The 24,101-nt window shown below is 57.8% G+C and overlaps 3 protein-coding genes across 8 annotated transcripts; 1 reads left to right on the top strand and 2 right to left on the bottom strand.

Annotated features, from left to right (window-relative positions):
* Positions 1–789: 789 nt before the first annotated feature.
* SOCS7 (suppressor of cytokine signaling 7) lies at positions 790–8,642 on the bottom strand. 4 transcript variants are annotated; one of them, XM_015885974.3, is made up of 10 exons: positions 7,720–8,642; positions 6,437–6,501; positions 5,854–5,958; positions 5,265–5,366; positions 4,790–4,920; positions 4,114–4,282; positions 3,580–3,708; positions 2,325–2,460; positions 1,949–2,103; positions 790–1,869 (listed from the first exon to the last, which is right to left on the bottom strand). In XM_015885974.3, the coding sequence occupies exons 1-9, from the start codon at positions 8,511–8,513 to the stop codon at positions 1,983–1,985; spliced, it is 1,752 nt and encodes a 583-aa protein (XP_015741460.1). In that variant the 5' UTR covers positions 8,514–8,642; the 3' UTR covers positions 790–1,869; positions 1,949–1,982. The 4 variants fall into 4 exon arrangements, with proteins under 4 accessions (XP_015741460.1, XP_085388758.1, XP_015741461.1 ...); XM_085532632.1 differs by having other exon boundaries at positions 7,834–8,642; XM_015885975.3 differs by lacking the exon at positions 5,265–5,366.
* A 766-nt stretch (positions 8,643–9,408) lies between these two features.
* Positions 9,409–16,820, top strand: GPR179 (G protein-coupled receptor 179). Of its 3 annotated transcripts, none has more exons than XM_085532304.1 (11): positions 9,409–10,294; positions 10,514–10,622; positions 11,286–11,373; positions 11,478–11,668; positions 11,779–11,847; positions 11,936–12,045; positions 12,117–12,355; positions 12,449–12,587; positions 12,669–12,774; positions 13,521–13,661; positions 13,930–16,820. In XM_085532304.1, exons 1-11 carry the CDS (start codon positions 9,528–9,530, stop codon positions 16,453–16,455), a joined length of 4,485 nt encoding a protein of 1,494 aa, XP_085388430.1. In that variant the 5' UTR covers positions 9,409–9,527; the 3' UTR covers positions 16,456–16,820. The 3 variants fall into 3 exon arrangements, with proteins under 3 accessions (XP_085388430.1, XP_085388432.1, XP_085388431.1); XM_085532306.1 differs by having other exon boundaries at positions 13,521–13,721; positions 13,930–14,067; XM_085532305.1 differs by lacking the exons at positions 11,286–11,373; positions 11,478–11,668.
* A 370-nt stretch (positions 16,821–17,190) lies between these two features.
* Positions 17,191–20,593, bottom strand: MRPL45 (mitochondrial ribosomal protein L45). The gene is made up of 8 exons (XM_015885944.2): positions 20,531–20,593; positions 19,773–19,968; positions 19,266–19,383; positions 19,066–19,164; positions 18,557–18,605; positions 18,172–18,321; positions 17,924–18,097; positions 17,191–17,751 (listed from the first exon to the last, which is right to left on the bottom strand). Exons 1-8 carry the CDS (start codon positions 20,573–20,575, stop codon positions 17,692–17,694), a joined length of 891 nt encoding a protein of 296 aa, XP_015741430.1. The 5' UTR covers positions 20,576–20,593; the 3' UTR covers positions 17,191–17,691.
* Positions 20,594–24,101: the final 3,508 nt, after the last annotated feature.

Below are 24,101 nucleotides of genomic sequence, written 5' to 3'. Positions count from 1 at the left end.
CCCCCCCATTCCCACTCCGAACTATGGGGGGGAGGGGAAAGCTCAAGGGTGACAGACAGGGATGGTTGTGGGGGGGGGAGGTTGGGGGGCGGCCCCACTTACTGCGGGAAAAGGGGGAGGGGGGTTCAGGGGGGGGGCGGTGTCGCTCATCTCGGCCCCATTCTGTCGCTCCCCGTTTTGATTTGAAGAGCTGGGGGCGTTCAAAGCGCTCCGGGAAAGAAGGAGGGGGGGGCAGGAGCCAGGACCACCCCATCCCAGAAGACCCCCCCCCACCTTTGGGACCCCCCAACCCCACAGATTCCCCCATCCTCTGGGACCCCCCCACCCCACAAGGACCCCTTAACCCCCCCCCTTTAGACCCAAACTCAGACCCCACACCAGCACCATTTCCATCACTTTATTCCAAACCCCCAAACTCTCTCCCACCTCCCCCCCCCCCCATCAAAAAACACCCCCCAAAACTCCATCTTTCAACCAACAATAGAAAGGAGTTACAAACACAAACCTCATCTCCCCCCCCCTCCCCCCAATAACATACAAAAGAACCTCACACAGCTGACCCCAAAAACCCCACAGCATCACTCACCTCCCCCCCCCCCCCAAACCCAAACATGCCTATAAATACAATATATACAGACAGGACCCCCCCCATAATAACCAAACACACCCAAAGTGCATTTGTTGCTTTAGGACAAGAAAACCCCCATTAAACCCATTATTTCTTTCCCCCCCCCATATAACAGATGCCCCCCCACCCCCCCTTTCCAAGGCTGCTTGGGTTTCCATCTCTTTAACCATTCAGTCATTATTTCTCTTTAATATACATTAGGAAAATAAATTATATGGCGACTATTTTAATAAATTAAGCACAGACACACACAAAATAACCCCCAAAAATGGATGAAAATGAAGCAAAGCTGATACCCCCCCCCCCCCCCCAAGGCTCAACTCCCCCCCCCCAGCTGCTGCCTATAGGGGGTTCCCATAGTGCAGCCCTCCCCCATAGTGCAGCATGACTCTTCCCACCCCCAAAGCAGCTCAGGGCAGCTGTTGTACCCCAGGATGAGCTGCAGCATAATGGGGGGGGGGGGATAAAGAGGGGGGGGCTATCAGCCATAATAACCCCCCCCCAGCACAGAGCCAGCAGTGCACAGCACACAATGAGGTATTTCTGCATTTCTGGGTTCAGCTGGAAGCCAAATCCTTTCTAAATGTGGACCCCCCCCAATCAACCCAGCCCAGGGCTGAAGGTGACAGTCAAGGTTGGGTTGGGGGGGGTTTTGCTGAGCACCCTTTGCAGCAGCACTTGGCACAGGGGCACAACGGGCACTTCTCGATGCTGCTCTGAGGATGGAGGTGATGCCATGATGGGATGGGGGGGGGGGGGAGCTGATCCTGGCTCCATACAGCTCTGTCTGAACCCCCCCCCCCATAAACAAGGACAGCCATGGGGTTGGATCCCACGCCATGCCCAGAGCTCATCCTGTTAAGCCCCCCTTAAAGGAGGCAAATATAATCCAACTCCATTATTTCTCATGCTGAAAAATAACCCCCCCACCCCAAAGATAACAACCTATAACCCCCCCCCCCCAAATAAAAAACAAACCTGAAGATGACAAAATAAAACCAAACCTTCTGAAAAGTCCCTATATAGTGCCACGACATTCTTGGTTCTGCATGGAGTCCATGGGGGCTCTGAGCCCCCTCCCCAACCCCCCCCCCCCCCAAGCCAGGGGTCCCTTCCTGCTGTGCTTGGTGGGTGGGTGGGAACGTTGGAGCCTCTTTTCTCTCCTTGGAAGCAGAGCTGCACCTTCGTGGGTCTCATCCCCACTGCAGCCCAAGGTGGGGCTGGATGGCATCACCATATTCCTGGGGGGGGATAGAGTGTGTAAAGGACAAAGCAACCCCCTTTTTGTTTTGGGGGGGGGTCCCTGGGAGCACAACGTACCATCAGGGACAGCAAGGAAGGTGATGTGGCCCCGCTACGTGGAGGATTCAGCATCTTGCTTCTGTCTGGAGATGAGCTGAGCCTCCTTTAATGACAGGTACACCTCCTCCTGAGGGTCATAGTAGTAGAACTTGCGTATATAGGAGATGAGGGGCCTGGAAGGGGGTGAGAATATGGGATTGAGGGGGGAGTAGTGACCAGAACTGCTCCTCCTCACCCCAATCATGGCAGCAAACCTCACTGCTCAGCTGTGCCCCCCATCCCAAAGGCCAAAGGGAGCAGCCCACCCCCTCCCAGCTGATAGCTGTGCATTGAGGGGGATATGGGACCCCCCCCTCCTCCCCCATCCCCAACCTATAGCTCCATATTGACTCACTTGGGCAGCGGCAGCTCAGGGATGTGGTCGATCCGGACCAACTGCCTGATCCGAAAGCGACAAAGGTGCTGGAGAGATTTAACATTGCTGAACCTGGAGACGGGATACAGGAGCTGGACGGGTGTCGGAGGGAGACCTTGAGGGGGGGGGGGTTAAAAAGCAAAAGGTAACGTTGGGTGTTGAAGTGGTTTGTAAAGGAAGCAGAAGCTCCACGCAGTGCCCACCTCCCCCCCAAGCATCACTTTGCATTGAGATGCAACTAGGCTTCAGAAGGACGCAGAGCAAAGCCAAAAGGAGAGGCATGGGGGGGGGGGGGAGTTAGGCAGCACGTAGGCTCTGCTCTGCACAACCCCCCCCCATAGCAGGGTTCTGTTGAGGCATTACAACAAAGCTGTGGGTTTGGGCAGCACGAGGGCTGCTCATTCCTGGGGTCACGAGGCTGGCTACAATGGGAAAGCAGAGCCATTGCCAGCCCACCCCCCCCCCCCCACGCAAGGAGCAATGCCCTCCCCATGACTTAAGGGCAACAATTGAGCCCCAGAGCACAAGGGGTGGGCAGCAGCACCAGGAAGGATCTCTTGGAGCTGGGCTCATTCATTGCATAAGGTTTATCCATCTTTAAAGACTGATTCAAAGCTGGTTACGCTCCACCCCCCCCCCTCCCACCCCCCCATCCTCCTGCTGGCTCATCTCTTGAGGACAACAGAGTGAAAGGAGAAAAGGGAAAGCTCTTCACACTAAGATGGGCTCAGAACCGCTGCGGGCAGCTCAGGAAGCTGTGAGCCAGCTTTAGAGAGAGCAAAGAACAGCCAGCAATTCAAGGGCTGGATTTCCACCCCCCCTCCAGACCACCCCCCCCCCCATTCTGACTCTCCTATTAGAAAGGAATTTGCCTTTGGGAGCTCAGCCAGCACAGCAGGGACACAGCACAGGGAATATCCCTTCATTGAGCAGAATCAACACACTCATGGGCTCAACAGGGAGCTGCAGAACTCAGCACCCCCCCATAGGAAAGCTTTGGCAGCAGCACAGAACATTACACCCAAGGATGGCTCTCACAATGGCAAGAGATACTAAGAGATGTGCCCAGAGCCCTGGGGAGCCCATAGGGCCTTATTCTCAAGGGAAGAGACCTTAAGATGCCTCCCAGCCTCCCTCCAAGCTCTGCTCACTGTCTCAAACCCAGGATGCTCCCAACACGCTCCTGTCTGCACCCACAGCAGGAGCTGCCCCTCGGACCTGGTGTGATGCTCACCTGGAACCCTGGATCGGAGGAAATAGAGAAACTTCCCATTTTTGGAGTGCATGATGGCTCTCTTGATGAACTCCACCACGGATTGGCAGCGGTCTTCAAACTTGGGATGGCACCACAGGCTGAAGGTCCCTGCCGGCAAAACAGTTTTTCATCACCATAGAGCTGCAGGAGATACACACTCACCCATAGGTTGGGTGACAGCCCCCCAGCCAGCTCTGCAACCTCAAATAGAGCACGTTATGCTTTGAATGGCTAATTCAATGCAGAGCAGGGAGGCAGGCCCCCTAGCTGCACGCAGATCCCTAACATAAGCTGAAGCCTCTGGCCAGACCACTTGCATGCATGCAAGCAGGCACTGCCTGCTTCTTGCACCAGGGAGCAGCACTTGTGTGCTATGGAGCTGCAGCCAAAGCGTTCAGCTTCAACACCATTCAGGCCACAAACACTGCACCAGGGATGCAGGCAGCACCAAGTGCAGCCGGAGCAAAGGGAAGGGCACAGCTTTGACTTAGAGCATCCCAGAGCCACCCTCACCTCTGTAGTGCTCCATCCTGGTGTGGTGGGTGATGCCCTGCGATCGGAAGCTGAGGCTCAGGATGTAACGGGGGTCAGAACTGTCCCGTACCAGGAAGGATCCATCTGGTTTCCCCTTCAATTTCATCTCTGCATCCTCCCAGTTCATTGGTCCCCAATACCACCCGCACTGCAGGGATGAGATACACCACACGTCAGCTGGTGACGAAGGACCGAAGGCACAACCAACATTTGCTCTCACTAATTCACTTTTAGACCTAACTTTCATTTCCTGGTTGCATTCACCCCAAGCATGGACTCATTGCTGCTGGATAAGAAAGCACCATTGCATCTATCACCCAGATGTGGAGCATATAATGCATTCCTTGACTCACCCAGGACCTCACTAGGGGTGTTTTCAGGCCCTGCTTTAACACTATGCCCACAACCAGCTCCTAAAGCATCTCTCAGAGGGCTGCAGCATCTCTCCTTTAAGGAAAGGCTGAGTGAGATGGGCTTGTTCTGCAGGTTCCCATACCCAGATGGGATGGAGCTCTGGGCAGCCTGCACAGGGTAAGGGTTGGAACAGGACGAACCCTTCCAACCCAAGTCATTCCATCCCCTTAAGACACGATTCAAAACACAGAGCCCTGCCCCGCTGCCCTTCCCTCCCCACATCTCCCCATGCAGATATCACCTTCTCCAGCTCTCGTAAGCTGGCTGCAAAGCTGCTCGAGTCTGGGCGGTACAGCGGGCACTGGAGGTGTGGGGTGGGCTGGGTGGGTGCTGGTTCTGTTGGTCGGAGGGGAACGATCCGGGGGAAGGCATCTGCAGAGGGAGGGACAACACGATGCAGTCAGTGCTGAGCTAATGAGATCCCAGAGTGCTCAGTTCCCAATGCAGCAGGCAGAAGAGGAAGCAGGACTGATAGAGAGCAGGACAGCATCTTCATAAAGGGCACTGGGAGGTGTCAAATAGCTCTTCCAAAATGACTCAGAGCCTTCACCTGCTGTTTGTTGTGTTAGCTTAGAGGGAAGGCAAGGGGAAAAGCACCAAAGGAAGGAATTAACCCATCCCAACACAAAGGGGCAATTAAAGCCCTTTGGGTCCTGTAGGGCAGGAAACTGGAAACCAAAGGGGAAGTGAATAGGAAGCCCTAGAGCTGCTCTGACCTGGGGCGTGGGGCGGAGGAGGCGGAGGCAGAGGGAAAGACTGCAGGGAAGACCCCATCGGACCCACTAGGACAGATGTAGGCAGCGTCCCACTGATATCATCTAGGAGAGAACAGAGGCAAGAGGCATTCAGAAGAAAGGAAAGCAAGCAAGCTCTGCGCTGCCAGCAAGGTAGGACGAGCAAACTGGCACCAAGCACTGCAAGAGGAACCAGAGATGGAGCTTGTGATGCTCCAGCAGCTTCTGAGAGCAGCCCAGCAGCATACATACATACACACACACCCTTAGAGCAAAGGGGTTAGTTGTCCAGCCTGGCTATATCCATGCATGCAGCCTGCAGCACAAGGCAGGTGTCTATAGAAGGTTTTGCTCCCCTGGCATATAGGATGTGTGGGGCACCTGCTGGCTGGGGCTGCCTCATTCTGAGCACAGAGAAGGATGCTCAGCAGCCACATTGGGCTCCTGGCATCACCTCCCCAAAGCCTGAAGCACAGCAGGGACCTATAAGAGACGCTGATGCTGTGGGAGAACAGCAAGAAACACCATGGGGCAGCAAATAGAGCCTATAGCACCCAAACGGACCCCATACCCAGCAGGCTGAGGCTTCGGCGTGGAGGAGGTGGTGGAGTCGGAGGGTGAGGGGAGCTGAGTCCTCGTTGAGAGATGTCCACGTCCACCAGAGACACTGTTTCACCTGGAGGATGGCAGAGATAAACTGTGAGCATTGCTATCCCTATTGAGTGCTCCATAAGCAACAGCAGCTCCCCGACCTCCTGCAACCTGCCGTGACACTCAGCATTAGGACAACACTGACTCAGCTTCCTCCTGCTGCCTGCGAAAGCTCCCTGCCCATTCATTAGGATCATTAGAGGGGTATTTAGGTGCAGTCGTTACCCCAGGTGCTTTGCCCCAAGGCTGTGTGGCTGCACACACGTGTGTGCATGCAGATGCTCCTTCATTTCCAAATGGATCCAGGTATGATGAGCAAATGAAGCTGAGAGATGCTGAGGTGCCCAGCAGGTGAAGGAACAGATCCCATCTCCCATCAACAACAGCTGATAGAGCAGGAGCAGCCCTGATGTGCCCAATGAACACACATGGAACACAGGGATCTCCCTGCAGCACTCATTGCCATTCACAAGACCAAAGTGCAACCCCTTACAACTCCTTACCTGTGAAGAGGGGGCTGAAAACAACCGGGGAAAAGGCACTTTGAGTTCTTGTCAGTCTGTGTTTCCTGTGGGAAATAGAAAACAATGAGTGGATGGGGATGGAGGGGGAATGAATGGTCTTCATTTGATCCTTTGGGGCTGGGAGAGCACAGTGTACCCAGCCTGGAGGCAACACCATGAGCTGATCCGACCCCTGGAGCTCTGGTTTAAGTAGGACAGCCAAGCAACAAGGCCAGAGCCCCGTCCTGCTGCTAAGCAAATCTCTGGTTATGTGATTAATCAAGTCTTAAGGAAGAAAACCCCAAGCGAGTGTGGTTGGTGGAGCCAAGAAGCTGTTTCACAACAGGCTGAGAGTGCCTTAAACACACCATATGAACACAGGCACATGGAGCTGAGGGAACCCAACTCAATATATAAAACCTCATCAATAGAGACGGGCTATAAAACAAGGTCAGCTCAGCCCAACTCAGAAACCTGTGAGCTGACCATAGAACCACAGTCAAACCTGCACCAACACTGAGCTGTAAGAACAGCAGCCCCATGGATGAAGCTTTCAGATAGAAGCTTTACAATGCAGCACAAGGAACAGCCCTGAGCTCTAGGGCAGAAGCTCTGCCTCTTCTCAAGCCTTGAACCACAGCAGCTGCTGCATCGAGGCACCTTGAAGTAACCTTTGGTAGAACAGCAGCACTGTGCTGACCAGGGAGAAGCACAGCAGCTCCGTGACTGTGATGGAGCTGCTGCTTTTGTGCCCCCCTTGATCTCAGCATTGCAATATCCCACTGATCACAGGTTGTCATTACGGGCACCCTGTTGGGATGGGGCACTGCTGAGCCAAACCACGTGCCCTGTGTGATGCAAGGGATAAGGGAGCAGCTGTTGGCAGTGCCAGGCGGTGACTGGAGGCTGTGCCCCTCCATGGCAGCCCCACAGCAGGGGGACACTATGGGGTGCAGAGCTGGAGCAGCTCAGAAGCTGAACCCTAAAGTGAATGAGCCCACCCAGCTCCAAGCCATGCACAGTCCAGGCTGTGTAGGGTCCCATCCACCTGCAGGGATGGAGCACTGTGTGTTGCTGAAGGCACCGAGCCCAGCATCATCCCAAGCACTGCACAAAGCTGCGACCCCCAGGGAACCCCCATAAGCCACATGAGGGGCACATAGACCCTCACATGCCCCTCTAAGCTGCTCTCCCCTGGTCTCCAAGGCCCCTCCAGCCCCACATCCATCCATCCCTTCCCACCCCATCAGCTCAGCCCCTCGTGTCCCCATCCCATTCCGTACCTTCCCTCCTCCTGCCCGCGGCCCCGGGCCCCTCCGCCGTCGCTCAGGCTTTGAGCCGAGCCCGTCAGCTCCGTTCCCCGCCGGTTCCCTCCGTTCCCATCCCCCGGTACCGACCCTCCGCTGCAGCTCTTGGTGCGGAACAAGCGGCTGAGCCGAACCCTCAGCGATCCCTTCCTTCCTCCCGCAGCACCGGGGCCGGGCATCGCTGCTCTCCTTGCTGTGGCTCCTCGGGGCGGCTCCAACGATTCGTTATGAGCGGGGCTGCCCGGTTCATCCTCGGAGCAGCTCTCGGTTTCATCGGGCTCCAACGCTTCGAGCACCAGCAGCGCGTCGCTCGTCTCTTCAGCAGCGGGCGGACCGACACACGGACACGCAGCGGGGCCTTTCGCTCCCGGTGCCCTCAACCCGAGGGCGGCCAGCTGCAGCTCCAGCCCCCCGGGCGGCCCATAACCGGCTCCGGTTGCCCCTTTAGGCTCTAACACACAACGATGCCGCGGGCACAGCAGCTCGGTTCCACCCTCCGGTCCCTCCCCGCCGCCCGTTGTCTCCTCCTCCTCGTTCCCGGTCCGGTTCTCAGCCGTATTCCTGAACACCATCAGCTGCGGCGGCGGCCGAGCGGCCCCTCCCGGAGCGGGTACCGGCAGCCTCACTCCACCGGGGCCTTGTAACCCTACAACCACCGCTCCGTTACCGGGGCCGCCCGCCGCTCCCGTTTCCTGCCCGGCCCCATAACCGAGCAGGCGGCTGAGCACCCGGTAAGAGGCCGCAGCCGCCGCCTCCCCGTCTCGTTGCATCGCTACGGCCGCCTCATAATGAACCGGGAGCGGAGCGGACCCGCCGCCCCCCGCTCGGCCCCGCCGCCAACGCCGCTCCCTCCTCCGGTACCAGACAGCACGTGGCCACGCCTCTCACTTCCGGTGTTAGCCACGCCTACTTCTTAACACGTGATCAAACAGGCTCCGCCCACATCCTCTATTAGACCACGCCCACTCTGACTCAGTTTCCCCCTATTAGATGGGGCGGCCCCTATATAGGGATGTATAGGGACACCTATGGGACCCCACCATGGGTGACCCGGAGTGGGTTGGGGGTAATGGGGGTGATTCTGAGGGGAGCAGGGAGAAGGGATGGTGGGTGATGGGATAGTGGGGTGATGGGGTAATGGGGATAATGGGGTATGGGGGTAATGGGGTATAGTGATAATGGGATAGTGGGGTGATGGGATAATGGGGTGATGGGGTAATGGGGTATGGGGATAATGGGGTATAGGGGTAATGAGGTATGGGGATAATGGGGTATAGGGATAATGGGGTATAGGGGTAATGGGGTATAGGGGTAATGGGGTATGGGGATAATGGGATGTTGGGATCATGAGTTGCTGGGATAACGGGGTGCTGGGATAATGGGATATGGGGATAATGGGGTATGGAGATAATGGGATAACGGGGTGCTGGGTTGCTGGGATAACGGGACACTGTTCTGACTGTGCAGTGTGATGGGGGGGTTGTGGGGCTGCGTGACCATAGGGATGCTGCCCGATCCCTGTTGCCATGGCGGCCCGTGGGGATGCTCTTCCATCACGGCCACCCCTTTTGGGGGGGGGTGGTCGTAGCTCTTCCCCGCGGCGTAACGGGATCCCGACGGCAGCATCGGGAGGGGGCGGGAGGGAGACCGGGGGGGGGTGGGGGATGGAGGGGGGGGGTCGGGGCGGTCATTGCAGCGCCGGGCTCAGTGCGGGGCCGTGACGTTCTGCCAAAGGAGGAAAAGCGGGCGGCGGTCGGAGCTGGAGCTCCGGGCACCGAGCCACCATGACCCCCCCGGGGGGGGCTCCGACCTCCCTCCTCCTCCTCCTCCTCCTCCTGCCGCTTCTATCGCTTCGGGCTGGGGCTCCTCCGCCCCCCGACGACCCCACGACGGACCCGGAGGGTTCGGCAGCTCTTTCCTTCCTACGGACGGGCGATGTGCGGAGTTTGGCTCTCACCAACTGCAGCCGCAGCGCCGCCCTGAGACCCCCGGCTCCAGACCCCCCCCAAACGCTACGAGCCGCTTTAAGGGCCGCCCCCGAAGCTCTGACCCAGGCCGCCAACTTCCTCAACATGTTGCTGCAGGGAAACGATCTCCGCGAGTCCAGCGTGGCCGAGGACGTGGAGTGGTACCAGGCGTTGACTCGCAGCTTGGCCGGGGGGCACCCGTGGGCTCGCCGCTCCCTGCTGGCTCTGGACGCCCACCCTGCAGCCCCCTCCCCACGGCTGGTGCTTCAAGCTACGGCAGCCGACGGGGAGATTCACCTGCGGGACGTGTCCGCTCCGGGGAACCGCAGCTCGGATGGTGAATGGGTGGCGGAGCTGCGGGAACGACGGGGTCCTCCGCTCCGTAAACGGGTGTTGAGCAACGACCTGAGATCCATGGAGACCCCCAAGTGGTTGCGGGGCGATGGGTACGTGGCGGGGCCGGGCCATGTGCGGTGGTCGCAGCCGTTCCTGGAGTGCCGTGATGGGAAGTTCGTGCCCGTTTGGGCCGTCGCTCTGTCCGCTGCTTTCTATGGGCTGAAGCCCGACCTCAGCCCTGAGTTCAAGTGAGTGTGAGACCGGGGGAGGTGGGCGAGGGGGGGGTGTAAGCACTGGTGTGAACCTATAGGTGTGAGACCCCCCCGAAGGGGAGGACCCCCCCCAAATGGGTTCTGGAACCGCATATGTCCCCCCCCCCGGTTCTGTGTCCCGGCACAGGGCTCTGTCACCTCTGCCCCCCCCCCTCCTGTGTGCCCCTCCCGGTCTGACCCCATTGCTGCTTGTAGGGGCGCCGTGCGGGTTGACATCGAGCTGCGGGATGTGAGCATCGATCAGTGCGACAGCGGGACGGGCTGGTTTGCGGGCACGCACCGCTGCGACCTCAACAGCACCCAGGTACCACATGGCACCGGTCCCATCACCCCACTGATCTCAGCCCCCCCCACTCCCCATCACCCCCCCCCACCTTCTGGACCCCCATCGGACCCGTCCCCTCTGTCAGTGGGGCTGCTCTATCCCCCCCCCCGCCGCTCTGTCCCCTCCGCCCGCCCGTCGGTGCTGATCCCCCCCCCGCCCCCATCTGCTCTGCGGTTTATTGTGCAAATCTCCCTCCCTCGGCAGCGCCGTGGGGTGACCCGGCTGCCACCCGCGTGGGGACAACGGGGACCGATGGGCGGAGCATCCCCCGTGGGGGGGGGGGGGGTTTGGCACTGCCCCCCAGTGGCTGCGCCCACCCCAGCTCAGAGCTGGGAGCGAACCCGACGGGGCTGAGCAACCCCGACCCCCGGGGGTGCCCCCCCCCACCCACATGGATTAGGGGCCGGTCCCCCCCCCCCCCCCGGATTAGCGCCGTATTAGGTGTCCATTTAGGTTTTAGGGGGGGATTTGGGTGCCAGGCTTTGGCTTTTAATTCCCAAATGTTTAACCGCTGCGTTCCGGGCTCGGGTGAGGGGGGGTCGGTTGTCACCGAGCTGCCGCAGCCACCGCTGCTTCATGGGGGGGTTATGAGCATAGAACGGGGAGACCCCACAGTGCAGCCCCCCATCATCCATCCCGCAGTGCATCCCGCAGCAGAACCGCGGCTTCGTGCTGGGGCAATACGCGTGTCGCTGCAAACCGGGCTTCTACGGGCTGAGCTCCGAGCCAGGTGCGTGCAGTGCCCGGGACCCCCGACCCCTCCTCACCTCCCCAGCCCCACAGGGTGATGCTTTGGGTCACCCCCCCCCCCACTCCTCCCCGTTCCATCCGCAGTACCGGCTGATGGTGCCTCTCGCTTGTCGTGCCGCCGGTGCCGGGAGGGCTGTACGAGCTGCCGGGACGATGCTCCGTGCGAGGTGCAGGAGGATCGTTCCCTTCGTGCTGCCGTGCTGTGCTGCCAGGCGTGCTGCATGCTGGCCGTGTTCCTCTGCATGCTGCTCGCTTATCACTGCCGGCGGAGCAAGGCGAGAGCAGAGCGGGGTCCCCAAGATCCCACCGCCTTTGTGACCCCCCAGCCCCCCTATTGGGGTCGTCCCCCCTCCGGGGCGCTGCTGATTCCCCCCTGTCCCTACAGAGGATCCGGGCGTCGGGTGTTGTGCTGCTGGAGATCATCCTCTTCGGGTCTCTGCTGCTTTACTTCCCTGTGAGTGCACGGCCCCCATCCACCCCATTCACCTCCTTGCATAAAGCCCCATAGCACAGAGCCCCACACCACCACCCCCCCCTTTCAGGTCTTCATCCTCTACTTCAAACCCAGCACCTTCCGCTGCATCGCGCTGCGCTGGGTTCGTGTGTTGGGCTTCGCCATCGTGTACGGCACCATCACCCTAAAGCTGTACAGGTAATGGGGCAGGAGGGGGGGGGTCCTGCTGGATGGGATCCGGCCCCACACTCACCCCTTGTGTCTTGTAGGGTGCTGAGGGCGTTCCTGGCCCGTTCAGCGCAGCGTGTGCCCTATATGGCCAGCGGGCGTGTGCTGCGGGCTCTGGGGCTGCTGCTGCTCCCCCCGTTGTGGTTTCTGGCTTCATGGACCGTGGCAACGTTAGAGAACGTGGGTCGGAACGTCCCGCTGGTGGTCCGAGCACAGACAGCCCTGGGGCTGCACTTCTCCATCTGCAGCCACGACCGCTGGGATTACATGATGGTGGTCGGTGAGAGATGCCAGAGCCCCCCCATGCTGCCCTCAGCCCTCCCCGCTGCCCCACGTACCCGAGGAGGTGCCCACGCTGTGCTCTGTCCTATAGCCGAGCTGCTGCTCCTGCTGTGGGGCAGCGCGTTGTGCTGGGCTGCACGGGCTGTGCCCTCTGCCTTCCACGAGCCGCGTTATATGGGCATCGCGCTGCACAATGAGCTGCTCCTCTCGGCCGCTTTCCACGCCGTCAGGTATAGAATGGGATGCCCATGTACCGTGGGTGTGGGGCTGGAGCTGTGGGACCCCACAGTGTCCCCCATTATCCCCTTCAGGTTCATTGCGGTGCCATCGCTGCACCCCGACTGGACGCTGCTGCTCTGCTTTGCCCACACCCACGGCACTGTCACTGTCACCCTGGGGCTGCTCTTTGTCCCCAAGGTAATATAGGGTATGGGGGATATGGGGGGCTGTGGGGTGGTGAGCAGTGGGGTGGTGGTTATGGGGATTTGGGGAGGTGGGCAGTAGGGTGGTGGCTATAGGGAGGTGGGATTTGGGGAGGCGGTTATGAGGTAGTGGCTATGGGGTGGTGGTTATGGGATGATGTCTATGGGGAGGTGACTGTGGGGTGGTGGTGTGGGATCATGGCTATGGGGAGATAGGCAGTGGATTTATGGTAGTTATGGGGAGGTGGTTATGAGGGAGTGGCTATGGGGTGCTGGGTATGGGGTGATGGCTATGGGGTGTTGAGCAGTGGGGTGGTGGCTATGGGGAGGCAGGATTTGGGGAGGTGGTTATGAGGTAGTGGCTATGGGGTGGTGGTTATGGGATGATGACTATGGGGAGGTGGCTGTGGGGTGGTGGTGTGGGATGGTGAAGAGTGGGGTGGTCGCTATGGGGTGGTGGACAACGGAGTTATGGGGAGGTGGTTATGGGGTGCTGGGTATGGGATGATGGCTATGGGGTGCTGAGCAGTGGGGTGGCGGCTGTGAGTAGGGAGATGGGATATGAGGAGGTGGGCAGTGGTTATAGGGTGGTGGCTCTGGGGAGGTGGGTCGTGGGGTGGCGGCTATGGGGTGGTGATGATGAGGTGATGGGTATGGGGAGGTGGTTATGGAGGGGTGGGCAGTAGGGATGTGGTTGTGGGCTGGTGGTTTTGGGGCTCCCTTGGTGCTGCCCCCCCGCAGTTCCTACACTCCGGATCGCCGCTGCGGGAGGAGATCGCGGCGGAGGTGTACGAGGATGAGGTGGACGCGAGACGCTCCGGGTTGAACAGCAGCATCGCGTCCGCGTGGAGCGAGCGAAGCTTCGATCCCGATGACATCCGGGTGGGTGACACGATCGGAACCTTCTTTTGACGCTCGCTGTGCCGCCCCGCACGGGAAGAGGTGCCTGACTGCGATCTTACTCCTGATGCAAAGCGGGGGGGGGATGGAGGAGGAGGGTGGGAAGGGATGGAGGGTGCGGGGTGGGGACACCGGGACGGTGCATAACGGGGCGATACCGATGAGATGGGTGCGGTGTCGGGTCCCTCCGGTCCCGGTTCGGTCCCGTCGGACGCGCTCCCCTCCCTGTATCCCCCCCCCCGCCCCGCAGGAGGAGCTGAAGCAGCTGTACGCGCAGCTGGAGATGCTGCGGACACGGCGGATGGCGGCCCGTAACCCGCACCTCCCCACGCCGCCCCCGACCCGCAGCTCCGGCAGCTCATCGTCCAAACGGCAGCACGACGGTACCGGAGGGTGGGGGCTGGATGGGGGCGGCCCGTTCCGATCCCGCAGCTCCGAACATCCCGCACTGGACGCTGTTGCGGGGGGTTGCGGGGAGCCGTCTGACAACGAATCGCTGTGTGCCGCTCCGCTGCTGCCCAGGTCGGTGAGCGCTCAGCAGCTCGGGGGGCACGGGCAGCCCCCCCGGCTCCGGGAGGTGCTTCTGCAGAAGTCGCTGAGCGCCGGTGCTGGAGCCGTCAGCCCGAACTGGGGACCCCCACAACAAGGAGGGGTGTCCCGCAGCACCGCCCCAACCCCGGCCGCTGCCACCCCCACCGCCCCGCTACCGGACGGGGGTCCCCGTCGTGATGCGTCCCCCCCCGCTGACAACAAGGGGACGAAACGCGTCACTTACGCACCCGTTAAAAGCATCAGCGCTGACGGCCCCCACCCCGCGGGGCGGGTGCGTGTGGTGGTGAAAAGGACCCCCCCGCCCCCCCCCGTCCGCTATCAGAGCCTCCCGCATCGCCGCGGGGACAACGCGGAGCCTCCAGGGCCGCCCTCGGGGGGGGCAGCGGAACCGGCGTCCCCCCCGTCGGGGCTGCGCTCCGCTCCCCCCACCCCCGGCGAGGTGTGTCCGTGGGAGATGCTGAAGCAGAAGCAGAACGGCGGCGAACCTCCGCCTTCAGACCCCCCCGGAGACACGGCGGGGACCCCCCCGAACCTCAAGCCGCCCCCACAAAGAGCGTTCAGGAGTTTGGGGTTCGCCATCAGAGCCATCAGCAGATCCAGAGCCAAACGCAGCCTGAAAGGGAGCAGGGAGGGCAGCGCTCGGAAACGGGGCAGTGAGAGGGAGGGGAGCAGCGAGGGGGGGCAGCCCGGCCTGGTAGGGACCCCCCCGCAGCCCCCAGTAGGGAGCAGCCCGGATCCCAGCCTGCAGGATGGGGGTGCAGACCCCTCTCAGTTCATCACCACCGAGACCACAGTGATGGGGGACAGTGAGGGGACAGCAGAGGAACAGCAGGATGGCACTGCTGGGGGGGGGGCGATGTCACCCTCAGTGGCCATGCAGCCCTATGGCACTGACTCCCTTTATGCAGCACAGAACATGGGGGGCACGGGGCTGAGGGCTGAGGTCTGTCCCTGGGAAGCACTGAGTGCCCCAGTGGGGTCTGTGTCACAGCAGGAGGGGGTCGGGGGGGTCCCATCGATGCGGGGCAGCCCCATGAAGGTGCTGGGGAAGGGCAGCAGCCAACCTGCTGCTTGTAGGGGGGAGACTGAGGGGCTGCCCATCAGGAGCAGGAGTGTGGAGTGGGGCCGGGTGGGGGCTGAGGGTCAAAGGGAGATCTGCCCCTGGGAGGGACAGGGGGGGTCAGGGAAAAAAAAGGCAGAGATCTGCCCTTGGGAGGAACAGGAGGGGTCAGGAGTCAGCAAAGCAGAGATCTGCCCTTGGGAGGGTCAAGATGGGTCGGTGGGGAGCAAAGCAGAGATCTGCCCTTGGGAGGAACAGGGGGGGCCAAGGAGCAGCAAAGCAGAGATCTGCCCTTGGGAAGGACAGGAAGGATCAGGGGTCAGCAAAGCAGAAATCTGCCCCTGGGAGAGTCAGGGGGCATCAGGGGGGAGCAAAGAGGAGATCTGCCCCTGGGAGGCGGCCACCCCCATTATGGAGCAGCCGAGGATGAAGCTGAGCTCAGGGGGGGCTGCGAAGCGCATCACACGTCAGGCAGCTCTTGTCAGCCCTGCAAGGTCCATAGAGAGCCCAGGGGTGTCCCGCAGTGCTGGGAGCCCAAAGGTGGAGATCTGCCCTTGGGAGACCATGGGGGGCTCCGGGGGGAGAGAGGAAATCTGTCCCTGGGAAGGGGCTGCTCCTCCATTTGATAAAGAGGAGCCAAGAGAGGCCCGGGATGGCACATTGGGAACAAGGAGAGGTGCTGCTGCACATCGGGGTCTGCAGAAAGAGAGGGGAGAAAACACATCTGTAAAGCAGAGGGACAGCAGGGAGCGTGAGGCTGTGTGCCCATGGGAGAGCATGGGGGCAGAGGAGCCAGCCCTGAGCACGGCAATGGGGAAGGAAGGATCTAGAAAGCTTGAGAGCGCAGAGAGCAGAGCTGCCATCTGCCCGTGGGAAGCAGCAGAGCCTGGGGCTGCAGAACAGCCCGGGGGAGCAGCCCCTATTGGGGTCAGGGAGCACCGGGTGCTGTGCAGAGCCCTGCCTGCAGCACCAGGCCAAGCACACACAGCACAGCAGCACAGCGGGGCCAGCACGGCTGAGGTCTGTCCATGGGAAGCAGAGGAGGGTCCAGAAACCCCCAGCAGCTCAAAGGGAGCGTCTGCTGTGTGCCCATGGGACAGCCCTGGGGAGGGACAGGACACAGGGGGGTCCAGTGCTGAGGTCTGTCCATGGGACCATGAGTAGAGCTGAGCCCTGGGGTGCAGGGAGCTGGATAGAGATGTTAACCAAAGCCACGTTGCTGCAGCATGGGCACCCATAGCAATGGGGCTGCCTGTGTCAGAGATCTGGTTGGGTATCACAGAGGTTCGGAGCTGAATGGCATCAGGGCCCTGAGCACCACGGGGCTGTGGTTTGTGCTGTATGTCATGAGCTCAGGGGGAGGCAAAGTGGGGGCATTGGAGCACCCAGAGCCTGCTTTGGTGTGGGGCTCATCCCACCATCCCTTCTCTATTTGATTCCTCTCTCCTCAAGAGGAGCATTGGGATCTTCAGCAGCAAATATCCATCAGGAAGCAAATAGATGGGAAATAAACGTTTACCCTGAGCGCTCACAGTGGCTGGTTTATGGGGTAGGGGCTGCAAAGAACACCCAGGAACAGCAGTGCTTTATAATCAGAGGATCCTCCATGAGATGCAGCCAGATTTTGTGACACCACCCCTGATTTCCAAACCAAAAGACACCAGGGATTCCAGCTCTGGCTGCTCTCTTAATAGAGGTGACTGTGTATAGGGGAGGTGAGGCTTCCAATCACACACAGCCTGCAAAACCAAAAGGGTTTGGTGTCAATGTCACAACGTCCACAGGATGGTGCCAGTTCCCCACCAGCAACGCTGCCAGATCCCTGAGTGTCTGCAGCCAATGCTTTGAGACACGTGGGCTGTGAGAAGTGCTGCTTTCTGATGTTAACTGACACACACATTATGAATCATGGGCTTTATTGAAGGATTCAGCTTGGTCAGCAACAAGCCAGGCATCCAGCAGGGCTCCAAGTGCAGCACCCAGCCAGGAGGAAGCAATGTAAAGTCTGTTTGTCGCTCTTTGTTAGAAGAAAAAGACCAGAGATCTGTGCAAATGGGGGAAGGATGGGGAAAGAAATCTCCAATGGCTTCTGCTGCAGGCTTTAATGAGTCCCCAGGTCCATCCTATACCCCACATCTGTGCTGACAGCAGTTCTTGCCCTGGAAGCACAGAAGTCAGCCAGGAGAGCAGCCCCATAGAGCTCACATGAGCCTCTCAAGTCCCCCTTGCTCCTTTTTCAAGGCAGTTTCTCAGTGCCTGGAGTCCATTTCTGAAGCTGCTTTGTTTGCTGACTGCTCACTGCAGGCACAGCTACGTCCATCCTGCTGCCTCCACATACATCCCATTTTGTGCCCTCGGGGTTGTTTGCACTGTTCTCTATGTGCAAGGCTCTGATATTCCCTACTTCATCTCCTCATACTCTTGTGAGGGATCCAAGGTTGGGCCAGGAATCATCACCGTCTGAAACAGCAAGGACATAAATCAGCATTGACACACAGCAACCCCAAAGTGCAGTAAGAGCATAAGGGTGAGCAGAGTGGCAGTGCCTTGCACAGGGGAACAGCCAGGCTATAGGAACAAAGGAAAACAGAGCACTCTGTTTGCAGACACAGGTTGCTCCTTATGGCTTTACCTTAACAATGGGGTCCTTTGGTGGAGCCCACTCTGGGACGATCTTGCCATGCATCCTCCACGTGCCATAAGGGTTGACCAAGTACCTCTCAAACACAACATATTCCAGAACATCTTTGGGTAGTTGCTCCCCTCCGTACATCAGCCGTCCAAAGCGATCGTAGATGGCCAAAGTCTGCAAATAGAAAGATGCATTGAGATGGAATCAGCTGGGAAAGGCAGGAGGGGGGGGGACACAAGGGGACGTACCTGCCTGGTGTGCATCCGCACTGTCACCTGTCCATAGAGGTTGCCCTGGTTCACAATGCTGGTGCATCGAACGTGAACCACTCGTGGAGGCTCCAATGACTCCACAAAGCTCCAGCGGATGGTTTTGTATCTGTTGCCACGAACCATGTCCTAGAAAGGGAAAAGAATATAAAGGTGGCACCAACTTTAGTGGGGTGTGAATTGAAGAAGCAAAGTGCGATATGCGGGTATGGATTGAATGCTGTGTTACTAATCAGACTTAGGCCTTGTCTTTACTGTATTTGGGTGAGAAAAAGAAGATTAAAAGATCATTTCAACCCCTTCCACAGTCTTTAAGGTCCTCTAAACCCCATTGAGGAACTGTAACACCCAGATCAACACTTACCGGGTAGCAGCGCTCTGTTACCAGGGAGTGAAGTTTCTGCTTGTTAAAACTGCAAGTGAAACACACCCAGTTACTCAAATACGAGCATTGTCAAGAGGCTTTACTCACAAATCCCTGCTCCACCTGAAGATTCACAACCTGCTGGTAAAGCAGAAGTGAGGTTCTCAGCGATGAGCTGAGCACGAAGGCAGAACAGAAGCTGGTTAAAAGACTGCAGGGGGAGATAGAATGGAATCCTTTGGAAGCCAGTTGTGGCCTAAATCTCCTGCTGATGTATGGAATTGTAACCAAGAATGATGCAGTTTTAAGATGTGCTCTATTCTAGTCTCCATTTCAAGTCAGGTCAAGGGAAAGCACCAATGCCACCTCCTGCTCACACAGATGAGGGCAGCAATAGATAAAGTACTTGTTGTAAATGAGATACAAGGATCACAAAGGCAAGAAAACCAGAGCATGTAAGCAAAGAAAAGCAAACCCTATGTAACCCTATTGGTCAGAACGGGTCTTACTTTGCCAGGCTGTTGTGAGCTTCAACATAGATCTCCTGTGCCATCTCTGGGAAAGTTTTGGTGCTGAAATTGGGATCGTGATCCTTCACTTTCCGTAGGCTGAAATGACAAAGAAAAAGCTCTGAGCAAATGAAAAACATCCCCTGTTTCGGATGGTGACGACTGCATCACCCAGCACTAAGTGAACAGGAGGTACTCACGCTAACTGAGAGGCAGCAGACTGCTTCAGCTTCTCCATCCTTTGCTTCAGCCCTTCTTTGGACAGGGAAGTCATGCGAGCATCACCCTCAGGAGGGACATAAGGGTCTATAATACTGGCTGCATGTGAGAGAGAAAGGAGGTCAGGAGGGGAATCAAGGAGACCAAGAAGCAGCACTTTGGCTGCTGGGAGCTGGAGAAGCAGAATTGAGAACATCTGTAGGATGAAATAAGAGCATTGGGATGGGGGCACCTCGCAGTGCTGACATGTTGTGCTATGCTGCCTGCTGTTCCAGACAGCCCTGAGGTATGGGGATAGGATAAAGAACAGTAGGAAGCACGGCCCTGGGTACAAAGGGGCCAACAGGAGACACAGGGCTGATGGCAGCTATTACTCCTTTAGGGCTGAGTAAGTCATTGAATTTGCTGCATGCAGATACAGCCAACGCAGTCAGACTTCTCCTCTGCCTTATTTGTGCCCTATAGAAGAGACCAAAGCAAATTGCCACCTGTGCAGGCCAAGTAAAAGGTCCGTTCCATGCGATCCTCAGGCATCGTCCTGCCCAAAGACTGCAGCCTTTTCATCTTCTCTTCAGGTGAAAGCTCCCGGGCCCATTGGGGGACAAAGAGCCGCCTCTTGGTCCTCACAGGGATAACGAGGCAGGATGGAACGGCTCCATGGGGACGCAGCAGCGATTCCAAGGCCTAAGGGAGAGATAATATGGGATGGGATGAACCCAATGGGCCAGAAACAGAACCGACATAGGGAGAGATTGCAATGAGAACTGAGATGTTATCAATAGAGAACCAGGATGAGAGGGAACACACAGCCAAGGGGACAAGGGGAAGGGATAAGGGGAAGGGATAAGGGGAAGGGACAAGGGGAAGGGACAAGGGGAAGGGACAAGGGGAAGGGACAAGGGGAAGGGACAAGGGGAAGGGACAAGGGGAAGGGACAAGGGGAAGGGACAAGGGGAAGGGATAAGGGGAAGGGATAAGGGGAAGGGATAAGGGGAAGGGATAAGGGGAAGGGATAAGGGGAAGGGATAAGGGGAAGGGAATGGGGGAAGAAAGGGAAGGAAAAGAGTGGGGAGGGGGGAAAGAAGGTGGGAAGCCAGAAGGGAAAGGGGATAAGAAGGTAATAGGGGAACAGGAAGGTGACCAGGCCCAGCCCCTCATTCATCGCCCCCCTCTCCTCCTCTCCACCCCACATCTGACCCCATAGACCCCCACGTCGCCCTATTAACGACCCTCACAACCCACGCACCCCGCGGCCTAGCAGCCTCCACCCCACCGCCACGGCGGCCGCCATCTTGCTGCCGCAATGCACGCCGGGAAAGGGGGCGTGGCTTCGAAAGGGGGGCGTGGCTTCGAGGGGGGCGCGCGCGCGCCGAGGGGGCGTGGCCAACGGGAACACGCGCGCCCGGCGGAGAGTGGAAAATTCCATGGGGCGAAGGGAGGATCCGCCCCATAGACACGCGTGGACGTGGGGGGTGGGGGGGATTCCTCTGACCCACAGGTGTGATGCAATAGGATGCTCGGCCCTGTAGGGCTGTGCGACCCCCCTTCCATTGTGCGGGCTGCAGGAGCCCCTCGTGTAGCGTGGAAGTGATATAGGGTCTGTATATAGGGATATAGGGTCTGTATATGGGGATATAGGGTCTGTATATAGGGATATAGGGTCTGTATATGGGGATATAGGGTCCGTATATAGGGATATAGGGTCCGTATATGGGGATATAGGGTCCGTATATAGGTATATAGGGTCCGTATATGGGGATATAGGGTCTGTATATGGGGATATAGGGTCTGTATATAGGGATATAGGGTCCGTATATGGGGATATCGGGTCTGTATATAGGGATATAGGGTGTGTATATGGGGATATAGGGTCTGTATATGGGGATATAGGGTCTGTATATGGGGATATAGGGTGTGTATATGGGGATATAGGGTCTGTATATAGAGATATAGGGTCTGTATATAGGGATATAGGGTCTGTATATGGGGATATAGGGTCTGTATATGGGGATATAGGGTGTGTATATGGGGATATAGGGTCTGTATATAGAGATATAGGGTCTGTATATAGGGATATAGGGTCTGTATATAGGGCCTAGACCCTTCACAATATGCACCCCATCCTGACCCCTATCCCCCCTATAGGGCAGCCCCATAGCTCGGCATGGATCAGCTCAGCTCGGCTCGGCTCGTTCCCATCTCCTGGCTGTGCTCCCGGGCACTGTTGATATTGGCCAGGAGGAAGAGTTGCTCCATCTCACAGCTGGTTAATGTGTAGTGACGGCTCTTCTGTGCTCGAGACCGTTGATCCCAGCCTGTGTTGCTATCGGGCCTGACCCCCCCCCCCCATATTCCCCTTTCCCCCCTCCCGTGCACCACGGGGGGTCCTTGCAGCAGCTGGGGGGGAGCAGAGCACAGCCATGCACTGCAACCTGCTCCAGCAGCCAATGATCATCCACTGATTGAAGCCACTAATGGTGGGCTGAGCCAGCATTTGACCCCTTACAGATCTGCCCCATTGTACCCTATGGGGATGCATGCCCTGCATGGTTTGGAATGAGTGTTCAACACACAGGGCTGAGCTGCTTGCAGCTTTTCCAAGCAGGGTTTGGCTGCATTTGGCTCCATCCCTGCATTATAGAGAGGGGCTTGTGCAACCAGCCCCAGGTACTTGGCCAACAGGAGGACAACGGGCAGCACAGAGCAATACAACAGTGCAACACAACAGTGCAACACAACACAGAGCAACACAACACAGAGCAACACAACACAGCAACACAGCACAGTGCAACACAACACAGTGCAACACAACACAGTGCAACACAGCACAGTGCAACACAACAGTGCAACACAACACAGTGCAACACAACACAGTGCAACACAACACAGTGCAACGCAACAGTGCAACACAGCACAGTGCAACACAACAGTGCAACACAACACAGTGCAACACAACACAGTGCAACACAACAGTGCAATACAGCACAGTGCAACACAACACAGTGCAACACAACAGTGCAACACAGCACAGTGCAACACAGCACAGTGCAATACAGCACAATGCAACACAGCACAGTGCAACACAACAGTGCAACACAACACAGTGCAACACAGCACAGTGCAACACAACAGTGCAACACAACACAACACAGCACAGTGCAACACAACAGTGCAACACAACACTGCAACACAACAGTGCAACACAACACAGTGCAACACAACACAGTGCAACACAACACAGTGCAACACAGCACAGAGCAACACAACACAGTGCAACACAGCACAGTGCAACACAGCACAGTGCAACACAACAGTGCAACACAACACAGTGCAACACAACAGTGCAACACAACAGTGCAACACAACACAGTGCAACACAACACAGTGCAATACAGCACAGTGCAACACAGCACGCAGCAAATGCAGCAGTGCAGAACAGCCAGCCCTGCTCCTGCTGCCCCCAATGCTCCCAAATGCCACAGATTCCTGCCCTAAGCCATGGCTGGACCTGCAAGGCAGGATTAGCACCCGGTGCCCTCCGGCTGTTCCCAATCTTGGCAGGGGATGGCAAAAAACTCCAGCTGAAAAAGGGAAAAGCTGCTCTGGGATCTTTCTATTGTCAGCTTTTCCCTTTGCTTTCCCAGTTCAAACAGTGCACGGGCAGCACTCGGTGCAGATTTGGGGCTCCCCATTGAGCCTGTGTTGGTGCTACCACAAAACCCAAAGCAAACGGATGCAGCAGAGGCTTCGCCAGGTTTCTCCCTCCCTTTCTTCCCTTTCTCTCTTGCTGCTTGCTGACAGCAGCATCTGTCATGGAACAATGCAGCGGTGTGGGCCAGCAGCTGCCTCAGGCACCGAGCAGCCTGGGTTGCTCATCACAGCTCCATCCTCTCTCCTATGCAATGCCCAGTGCACATCCATCCTTGCTGCCTGCATCCCTGCAGGCCTATAGGAGCCCATATAGGCCTATAGGAGCCCATATAGGTCTATAGGAGCCCATATAGGCCTACAGGAGCCCATATAGGTCTATAGGAGCCCATATAGGCCTACAGGAGCCCATATAGGTCTATAGGAGCCCATATAGGCTTATAGGAGCCCATATAGGACCTACAGGAGCCCATATAAGCCTACAGGAGCCCATATAGGTCTATAGGAGCCCATATAGGCCTATAGGAGCCCATATAGGCTTATAGGAGCCCATATAGGTCTATAGGAGCCCATATAGGCCTACAGGAGCCCATATAAGCCTATAGGAGCCCATATAGGCTTATAGGAGCCCATATAGGCCTACAGGAGCCCATATAGGCCTACAGGAGCCCATATAGGCCTATAGGAGCCCATATAGGCTTATAGGAGCCCATATAGGTCTATAGGAGCCCATATAGGCCTACAGGAGCCCATATAAGCCTATAGGAGCCCATATAGGCTTATAGGAGCCCATATAGGTCTATAGGAGCCCATATAGACCTATAGGAGTCCATATAGACCTATAGGAGCCCATAGGCCTATAGGAGCCCATATAGGTCTATAGGAGCCCATTGCTCAGTGCTGCACGTTCTCCCAGCCCTCAGCCCATCCCTGCTCCCCTTTTTGCTTTATATCTTGAACCAGCAAAAATCAATCGTTGGGTTTCAATGGGGTTTTTATGGCTTTGTAGCAAACTGAAGGCAATTATTGACCCCATAGAGCAGCTCTGGGGGCTGAACCAGCTCAGCTCAGGGCAAAGCAAGGCTGGAGAGGCTGGGATTCCATTTGTCACCCCTATTTTCTTTCCCATATAAAGGCTTTATGGGGAATCTTTCAACTTCCTGCTGCTG

The sequence above is a fragment of the Coturnix japonica genome, unplaced genomic scaffold (assembly GCF_054131305.1).
Source record: "Coturnix japonica strain WE unplaced genomic scaffold, WE-NBRP24 Scf049, whole genome shotgun sequence".
NCBI lineage: Eukaryota > Metazoa > Chordata > Aves > Galliformes > Phasianidae > Coturnix > Coturnix japonica.
The sequence above is the reverse complement of the archived record's forward strand: the minus strand, read 5'-3'. Positions and strand labels throughout refer to the sequence as shown.

Excerpts from the sequence above, each read along its gene's own strand:
- GPR179 (XM_085532304.1), top strand. The coding sequence starts at position 9,528 with ATGACCCCCCCGGGGGGGGCTCCGACCTCCCTCCTCCTCCTCCTCCTC. Across the intron at positions 11,669-11,778 it reads ATCACTGCCGGCGGAGCAAG|AGGATCCGGGCGTCGGGTGT; the intron begins GCGAGAGCAGAG and ends CTGTCCCTACAG. Across the intron at positions 12,356-12,448 it reads GGATTACATGATGGTGGTCG|CCGAGCTGCTGCTCCTGCTG; the intron begins GTGAGAGATGCC and ends TCTGTCCTATAG.
- MRPL45 (XM_015885944.2), bottom strand. The coding sequence starts at position 20,575 with ATGGCGGCCGCCGTGGCGGTGGGGTGGAGGCTGCTAGGCCGCGGG. Across the intron at positions 19,165-19,265 it reads TCTGCTGCCTCTCAGTTAGC|CCTACGGAAAGTGAAGGATC; the intron begins GTGAGTACCTCC and ends TTGTCATTTCAG. Across the intron at positions 18,606-19,065 it reads GCTCACAACAGCCTGGCAAA|TTTTAACAAGCAGAAACTTC; the intron begins GTAAGACCCGTT and ends TTTCACTTGCAG.
- SOCS7 (XM_015885974.3), bottom strand. The coding sequence starts at position 8,513 with ATGCAACGAGACGGGGAGGCGGCGGCTGCGGCCTCTTACCGGGTGCTC. Across the intron at positions 5,959-6,436 it reads TTTCAGCCCCCTCTTCACAG|GTGAAACAGTGTCTCTGGTG; the intron begins GTAAGGAGTTGT and ends GCCATCCTCCAG. Across the intron at positions 4,921-5,264 it reads TCCTCCGCCCCACGCCCCAG|ATGCCTTCCCCCGGATCGTT; the intron begins GTCAGAGCAGCT and ends CTCCCTCTGCAG.